This window comes from Trachinotus anak, unplaced genomic scaffold (genome assembly GCF_046630095.1).
Source record: "Trachinotus anak isolate AG129_WGS33_773 ecotype Australia unplaced genomic scaffold, CSIRO_AGI_Tana_v1 ptg000021l, whole genome shotgun sequence".
In the NCBI taxonomy this organism is placed as follows: Eukaryota; Metazoa; Chordata; class Actinopteri; order Carangiformes; family Carangidae; genus Trachinotus; species Trachinotus anak.
The window spans coordinates 22,045,204-22,054,520 of record NW_027273872.1 but is presented as its reverse complement, the minus strand read 5'-3'; the positions used below and the strand labels follow the sequence as shown (position 1 = coordinate 22,054,520).

General features: G+C 40.2%; 1 protein-coding gene across 1 annotated transcript; it reads left to right on the top strand.

Moving 5' to 3' along the window:
* The first annotated feature begins 7,599 nt into the window (after positions 1–7,599).
* On the top strand, positions 7,600–9,270 carry LOC139605588 (DNA damage-inducible transcript 4-like protein). The gene is made up of 2 exons (XM_071457196.1): positions 7,600–7,877; positions 8,428–9,270. The coding sequence occupies exons 1-2, from the start codon at positions 7,700–7,702 to the stop codon at positions 8,871–8,873; spliced, it is 624 nt and encodes a 207-aa protein (XP_071313297.1). The 5' UTR covers positions 7,600–7,699; the 3' UTR covers positions 8,874–9,270.
* Positions 9,271–9,317: the final 47 nt, after the last annotated feature.

The window sequence follows — 9,317 nt, the reverse complement described above, 5'->3', positions numbered from 1 at the left end:
GAAGAAGAAGAGTGTGTTTCATTTGACATTTTCTACGATGAACTGTTTGGTGGGTGACAGGTCCCAGAGGCCGAGGAGCTTCCTGACCAGTGACAGGAAGAGAGAAGTTCAGACGCCGACAAATTAAGATGTTTACGATCTATTATTGTCTTTAATTGCAGCTGTGAAAACTAAACAAAATAATATGTACTGACTTAGACTGGTGTACTGAAGGTGGTGAAGGTGTTTAGAAGAGACTTCGTCACCCTCCTTCTTCCTTTAGAGAGCAGGACAGGATCTTCTGCAAACATTGGCTCATTCAGTTAATATGTCGTTAGATTAAGAGGCTGACCTAGAACAAAGGTTGCATGACATTGTGTTCTCCTGTTGATGCTACCAGATGGCTCAGCCTCATTCTGAAATTTAACCCTGACAACGTTTTGAAGAAATCACATCAGCATATTTATATATTTTTTATTATATTCATTTATATATTTATATTTATTTATTTTGCCCACAACAAATTCTGCAAATGTGATTAAATGCATGAATTGTTGATTTTATAATAGCTTTATTGTTAAGTATAAATATTTCATCACTGTGAAGGCAAAATGGACATTTATTATGGGTGAAACAGGGTTACAGGTTGACCAGGAGAAAAACAGGGGAAAAGTACTGAGGGCAGTAGAGCTCGGATAAAGACATGGTGTTTGAGAGAGTGGGGGTTGGAGAAAAAACGATGCACAAGAGTGTGTTTTATGACTGCATAAACAAAAGAAGCAGTCACAAGACGCCTGACACCACGCCTGTTTATCTGCATCTCACATGTACACACACACACAAGCACGCACACACACACCTCATGACCCACAGCGCTGCAGCTGAAACAGCTCGATGAGGTTGCATCAGACGTGTTAACAGCCCGTCTGTTGTCCTGACAGGGCAGAGGTGAGAAGGACAGAGGGATCTGATCCAAACCACACTTCGTTAACAACACAGTTCTTGAATAGTGCATATTCAGATGGTTTTTATCATGTGCAAATGCAGCACGTAGATTGTGAAAAAAAAAGAGGGGAATCAAACAATGGAGCATTGTTTGAACCTCGGCTGCAGCGTGCATGAAGTAGGTTTGGCAGGTCAGCATGAAGCTCTCTAAGCTAGTGGTTCCCAACCCGTGAAGCAATACGATGGAAGAAACTCGGTTACACAAAATGAATTTTGATGTTGTACCTTTCACTATAACCTTTTTATTTGATGTAATTTTGTGTATTTTTCCACTGAAAATCCTTCAAAGTTTAACACCCAGAGGAGGAAAACTAGTCTTCGACTGCTCATAACTCACTAAGGCTGGTCCCTGTGATGAAGAGTCACAAGTAGACTTTTAAAGGAATACTTCAACATTTTGGAGAAAACACTTGTTACATTTCTGTTTTTGCACAAATTAGGTGGATTTTGTTACCTCTGGACAGAATCAGAATAACTGTTTCCACTTCCTTACAGTCTTAATGCTAAGCTAAGCTAATTGCTGGCTCTTTCACATTACGCAGACAGACAGGAGCGGTACCATTCTTCCCATCAAACTATAGGTTTATGTCCAAAGTCACAAAGTTTGAATCACTGTTTCAGAGTTTAGGATTCAATAGGATTAAAGTCCATTTGTCTTGCTCCACACTACAGGAGCTGTGATAATTCACACACATTACCTACACACAATGCAACAGCGTTGCCTTTCATAACACAATCTTAACAAAATATGCCTCTTTTTCAGAGACCGCTGTCGTCAAGCCACTTCAGAGCGGTCAGGTGCACAAACGTCAAAACCTCAAATGTAAAGATTTACTTTCTTTTCTCCATTTCATTTTACTGTAACCTGAACCTAACCTCTGGTTTAACCGTTTTTCCTGCTGTTGAATAGAAAACAGTCATTTGAGGCCATCTGTTTTTGCTTTCATAACTTGAGATGGAAATGTAGTGTTATTTTATACATTTAGTCAACAATATTTGATTAAATAAAGAGATATTCAGAGTAAATGATCTAGAACAAAAACAATAACTAGTTTTCGCCCTGCAGTAAATTGTGGACAGTAACATTTTCTTAACACAACACAAGGCTTTAGCTGTAACAGGCAATGTAAGTGTGCATGTCAGTAACTATCGGGCTGCTGATGTAAATTTGTGGGTGTTTTGATCATGTTCCTTCTTTGTTAGATAAGGGTTTTGAAAAACAACACTCACTCTCGGCTGCAGACATGTAAGTTTTAGTTGTGACCACAGGAGACAGGTCTGACCTGTTCTGCACTGAAAACACTGGATCCCAGCCAGCTAACGTCAGCTGACACTCTGAGAGTGATGGATGGATAACACTGGCACCACTGTGACTCAGTTTACACAGAGCAGGACACTGGCTGTTTACTGTAGCAGACCTTAGGAGGACGAATATCAGTGACCTGAGCTCATATGAACTGGTGATAAGTCTGCTTCAGTTCATGGGATTGTTGGGTGACACACTTGTTAAAGGCACACTGAGGTCCATGACTTCATGAAACAATGAACCTGTGACCATCAGCACTCAGAATTTGAAACATTTGTTCAAGATGAGGATGAAAATGCAACTTTTTTATGCATTAGAGAAGAAATTCATTTGGACCATAAACTGAGAAGATACATTTTAAATGGTAAATAATTAATAATACAAGAATTGTGTTTTAAAAGCATATATAAAACAACAAATACACACACACACACACACACACACACACATGCACACACACACACACACACACACACACACACACACACACACACACACAGACAAGGCCAATATTGGTAGGGTAGTGAGTGTACACTCTCACCACATACTGTAGTTCCCCTGCAGTTCTACAGAAAAACACTTCCTCCTTGTTGGCAAGTCTTTCTGACGACACCCTCTGGTCTGAATATGATTGGCTAGCAGCTGTGATGTCACAACAGGGAGATTTCCCAAGAAGGTGAGTCAGGCCTGAGAGGTTAACCTGCAAAAGCACTACCTTCCTACTTAGCACCTGCTCCGACGTCATGCTGGTGAGGTGAACTATAAGAAAAGCAGTACTAGCTCTGTGTGTGTGTGTGTGTGTGTGTGTGTGTGTGAATTGTGGTCCCAAGATAAATGAGACATTGTTCAACTGATTTCAGTATTAACCCTGATACCAAACAACTGAAGTTAATATTGTTTGTTATATTATTTCCACTCTTCTGCAGCAAATAGCAAATAGTTGTGTTTCTAAGGTTAAACAAGAAGTTTTTTTCCCCAGATTTTCTCCAGGACAAACTTTTCACAAAGTGTAACCTTTGGCCTGATGCAAATTAAACGGGGACCACATTACACCAGGACCAACGACAGGTTCACGCTGCATGTTGCTTGAGTTCATACTGAGCTTGGTAAAGCTGCTTTGTCCACGAGGAACTCACTACGAAGCACTTTAATTTATCCGTTGGTAGCTCTTGGTCATTTTCGATTCTTAATCTCTAACCTTTTAATTTCTGTTTGTACCTGTTTTAATTGAGTCTCGTGATTACATTATTTATTAATTGTATTTAAATGTTTGATTCAGTTAATGTACTTTTTTGGTATTTTTATCTACTTGATATCATTATTAATGAGGACTTTAGCTTCAATGATTTTTAAGTTTAAATAAAGACATAATAATATAATACACTTTATCTATGTAGCACACAATGATAGCACTTTACAGTGACATAAAATTCTGAAAATTAATGAATGGGAACTTTTGGAACAGGGGCTCAGTGAAGTGAACACAGTTAAGACCACAGAGCTTCTAAAAGTTAACAATCAAATCTTAATATCTGATTTCAAACACTTAAGAGCAGCTAAAAGGATAAAGTCAGGACTGGCAGAACTGGTCTGGAAAAGGATGAGGAAGTGTAGCTTTGTAATGATATTGAACTGAATATTGGATCTGACTTTCCAGATGTATAAACAGCTGTCCATCACTGGATCACTGGGTTCCCACATTTTTCCCTTTTGTTTTATATCTTGGTTTTGTTGTCTCCTTTTGTTTTACTTCTAAGTCTGTATTTGTGTTGATGTATTGTGTCTGGGATTTACCTTCTCTTCTGCTTTGGAAAAAAAAGTTTAATCAGAGCATGTTTGAAGTAAAACCTGATTAAGAGTCAGTGAATGCAGCTAAAACCAGTGCGATTATTGACATTTCCTACTTCCTCAGTAATAAGATGAAGAACTACAGTATTTCTTATTTACGTCTGTTCGTTAACACTTTGTAGATTTATTCAGGGGGAATATTTGTGGGGATGGTGGGAGTTACCCAGCATAAATCTTACACAACTGATGGAGAAGAAAAACACACTCCTGTGTTTAGTGGATACGCTTCCGATGCTCCACCAGGTGTGAGTGTGTGTGTCTGAATGGCATGTGTCAGAACATGTGACTCACCTGTGAGTAAGGCAGGGCTCAGGCCACCATGTCTAGACCTGATGTGCTCATACACAAGAACACACACACTCATTCTCGCTGGAATCTCGAGTAGATACACTAGAAGTGGATGTAAAAATACGATAAGCGAATTCGCCTTATTGGGAAGTGACGTAAAGATTAACTGATGTGGTTTTTCTAACCAGGCAGATCATTTGAGGGAACTAGTACTTTTTTCTCAATAAAGTCTTTGGTAAGGTCTAATTTATGTATTGTATATTGTCACTATAATCATCAGTTTCCCTATGACTGCTGTAAATTTTACAACAAAAACTATTATCAAAGACATGCCAAACTGATCAAAATCTGTACTGTTTTATTAAGTGCCAACTTAATTATTTTACATAAAAATTTTACTTACATCATCCTCTGTTCTTTTAAAGTAAGTTTATGTGCAATTTCCTCTCAGTTACTCAACACTTATGGCCGAACTGTCATCTGTGGAGAATTGTCTACCGCTTCATTGTCCCCCAGGATTTCACCTTCATGCCAGAAATACTTGTGAAGAGGCAGCAGGCCTACTCTGGACGTACAGTAGACATGTTATTGTTACATGTTATTTTTACACCTGTTGCTAAAACATGTTATTAACAAATTGAAGTTCAAAGCAAACAGCTGACCTGTCCATTGATACATGAAATCATCACTATTATCATTCTGTAATACTAAGAAATACTCAGCAACAGGGGAAGCCTAATTCTTACATCCGTTCCTGGTTGTCGGAGAGTTGGTTTGTGTTTCTGAGGACCCTGAGGAACTTTCCGTCCTGGAGCAATTTGCACCTCTGTCAAATAAAAGAAAACAGGTGGAGCAACTCCGACTTTTCCTCTGTCTGGACGTAAGATTGAAAGAGATTGCACTTATTCCGTGAATGCTCCCAGAGTGGACAACACCCTGTCTGAGGAGCTCAACACTTAAATTAAAAAACATCTTGGAGGGAAGTCAGTGCTGAATAAGAAACATGTGTAAGTTGTATGTATGTTGTATGTACATGTATGTTGAGTTGTTCATGCTTTATTCAGCATACTGAGACTGTCAGCAGGAAATATGTAGAATTATTTTAGATTTTAGACTCTTTTCCTTAAATAATTTCTGTTCACTTTCTTGCCATGTTTTTGTGAACTTGCTGGATCCTATTACTCGCTGTTGCAATGAGGTAAGTTAATAATAAAATGAACTAAGTATCATCTTGTTGGTCAAAACCTGGTACCTACAATACCCACAATGCAACTCGACCACCAACAGTTGGGTTAGAGATTCAGGTGTGTTATGCTAGTAGTGGCTAACGTAGCCTTGAGCTGCCGGTCTCAAGCAGAGAAGAAGAGCAGCAGACTCGTAGTCCTCAGCCCCAACCAACGCTGACTCAAGTGACATCACTTGAGGTCATTTATCAGACTTCGCGCCCTCTGCAGCCACAAAAGGCTTCATACTATATATATAGACATATGTAGTGTATTTGTCAGCTTCTCTTAAGACAATGAAAGCGCAGAGTGCATATGATATTACCCACATTATGTGTGACCTGTATATTAGTCATTGGCTGGTAGATTTCCACAGAGCATATTCCCAGCAGCTTTTAGTGGCATTAATTACCAAGTTTAGATTCTTTACTTAGGTGCACCAGTGTAAAAACTCCCTGCGTTAAAAATCGTATCAAAATGATGGTACTTAAGTATTTTTAACAGGAATTAACTTAAAAGTAAAATGACTCATTATACTGAAAACTGGAGACTGTGTGTGTGTTATACAGTTACATTATTACTCAATATGTAAGCAACAATTTCACATTGGTGGTTGAATTGTAATTAAAGAATTGTAGGTAGGTGTACCTATCGAGGAAAATGTGGATTTCCTTGAAAGAAAAGTTCTGTTATAATCCAAGGAAATACAAATGTATCATTCATTTACTAGACTTTATTTTCCATATGTGTTGAATGCTTACCTGTTGACAGATTTCACTTGTTACATTTTCAGCTGACCATGCTGTGCTTTTATCAGCAATTTATACACTCAGTGGGTTTATTAGCTAAACCTAATGCAGACTAATACAACAGTCCTGCAATAAATCCTCCTTCATGAAGGTTATAATGTTCAGCTTTTATTAAAACTGTTTTAAAGGTGTTGTTTGGAGGCTGTGGTGCTGTCGGACTGTATTGCCTTGTATGTTTTTGTTATTTAGCCACACTGATATAAATTGGGTTGACAATCACAAAGCGATCATAAAGTTAAATCAATACCTCTCTGAAACTTAAAAAAAAAAAAAAAACAGAACATAATAACCTTCATGAGAGCAGGATTTATGGCAGAACTCCTCTATGAGACTAAGACTGAAGGAAATGACTATTTTCATTATTGATTAATCTGCCAATTATTTCATCAATTAACTGATTAGTTGTTAGGGCTGTAAAATTTCAGAAAATGGAAAATAATGAACCCCCATCTTAAAATGTCTTGTTTTGTCCAACAACAATGCAAAAAAATTTAAATTATTATTGTTAAATTATTATGATATTAAAAATATTCAGTTTTTAATTATATACAATTGAGAAAAGATCTCATTAGAGGAGCGGAACAAGAAAACTTGTTGCCAATTAATTTTCCATTGATTGACTTATTGTTTCAGCCACATACAGTATTAGTCTGCATTAGTTTTAGCTAGGTGTAAAAAATAAATGTATGCCTTTGTAAAAAAAAGAAACTTTGATCTTTAGCCTATAGTAACTTGTTTATACACCTGCAAGACAAATGTAGTAAAAATAAAAAGCACCATATTTTCCCATAAAATGTTTGTGAAATACAAAACCTAAAGTACAAGTAAATAAATGTCCTCCACAGTTAGAAACACTCATCGATATCAATTATTATCATATTATCGATGCTCTTGGCAAAGCTGCAGTCCAGCTCTGGTTGACGTGGATCACATAAGAGAAAAGAGCAACAGGAGTAAACAGGAGCATCGGTTTCTCTCGCCCCTCTGTGACTTCCCGTGGCTGCGGGCTGTACGTGACCGGGCTCAGCTCCTCTCCCGTGAAATGTCCGGACTTGTTGCGTGGGCTCGGGAAGTTTCTCGGCCCCGCCCACCGCAGAGGCTCAGCTGACGCAGCCGGGACTCTCCGGTATAAAGGCTGCGCTCCCCGGGCCACGCCGCGCTGCTCGGCTCACCCGATACATGGAGAGGACACACGGTGGACGCTTGGAGGAGACACCGGGGCTCTGCAAACAGGAATCAGGATGGTCTATACCTCGGCCCTGCTCTTTGGACACGCAGTGCCCGTCCTGGCGGAGGAGGAAAGCGTCGTAGAGATGATAGGAAAGTACTTCTTCCAGCTCACATCCCCGGGCCGGGGGACGAGCTCGGCCCGGCGGGGGAGCGTCGAGAGCTGCGACGAGAGGGACAGCACCTCGCCTTGTAAGTTGTTTAAAATGTTAAATGTAGTTTTGGGAATTAAGAAATTACAAAAAAACGTCTTAATTGAAACAGCTGTTCACGCAGGTCTAGTTGGAAGTTACTTTCAAAACCGCACAACTCACCTAATTACAGTTAAATATCAATGCGCTATCATGATTAAAACAATAATCTTCATATTGGAGCCAGAACTATACTGTTTTGCGGAAGAACTAATTAATTACCTAATGTCAGTGATGGGGATGTGTCTGATGTAAGCGAGTGAGGTGTTGGATCAGCTGATGACAGACTAAGCTGCTCACACCGCCCCTCCTCTCAGCTGCTGGTACGAAGCTGAAACAGTGCAGCGCTGAGACATGATGCATGATCAGATGATCAGATGATCAATGTGCCAGCAAAAGTTAAAGGACAGAGCGAGGGTCAAAGGCTTGCAGTGGGTGATGTAGCGTTAAAGGTTGATAGGTGATCAGCTTGAATAGAGGTGTACTCACTGTTTGATATACTGTGAGTTGGTGCCACTTATTCTGACAACACTCCTGGTGTCTTCCCACAGTTTACAACCTGGATGCTGGTTTGGAGCATGAAGAGCGGCTCCTTCAGCAGGATGTGACCCGGCAGATAGAGCGCTGTCTGACTGAGGCCAAGGCTTCCACCCTGCACTGCCAGGTGCTGCTGCTGCCACACCGGATGACCACCAAGGTCGGCCAGGACGTGGTGCACTCCTCAGCTGATGAGCCCTGTGGTCTCCGTGGCGCCTCCATCAAGGTCTATGTGGAGTGCAAAGATGGCCTGAAGTCTGTGGGGAGCATCTTCCCGGACCCGAGCGTCACCCCCACATTTGAACTGTCTGTGATCTTCAAGGCAGACAAGGACGGCGGCTGGCCGCCTCTGAAGCACATCTTTGATACCAACAAAGTGTTGAAGCTGAGACCAGAGTACCGGCTGGTGAAGAGGAAGCTCTACTCCTCAGCCAGTCCTGTGGTCCATGATTTCCATTAGGGGTGAAGTTGAGAATGTGAACCCCCGTTTCGCTGTTTACCTCTTTTTTGTGTTTGAATGTTCCTCATGTTTTAAATGTAGGGCTACCCGCACCAAGTCTGGTCTGGTCTGTACTGGAAAATGCTGGATTTTCTCTGATTTGTATCAGGAGGTGGATTGTTCTTTGTTTTATGTATGAATGTCTAAGAGCAGGAGGTAAAACTGCTTGTTTTCCTACACTGCAGCCAATGTGACTGCAGTATTTTGCACAGAACAGTTGAATGTTAGTGTACACTGAAAACGTGAACATGTCCTCCCAGGAATGGGCAGGTCTCACTCCGGAAGTTTGCTGTACTTTTGCTACTGTTTGTTACAATTTGTTATTTATGACACTAAAATAAATATTGTTACATCACTATTTCTTCGTCCTGTGCTTACATCAGTGGACTTGGCTATTTTACTTGC

Bases quoted from the DNA above. Each gene is read 5' to 3' on its own strand.
- LOC139605588 (XM_071457196.1), top strand. From the start codon at position 7,700: ATGGTCTATACCTCGGCCCTGCTCTTTGGACACGCAGTGCCCGTCCTG. The intron at 7,878-8,427 runs GTAAGTTGTTTA...GTCTTCCCACAG, and splicing joins GAGGGACAGCACCTCGCCTT to TTTACAACCTGGATGCTGGT.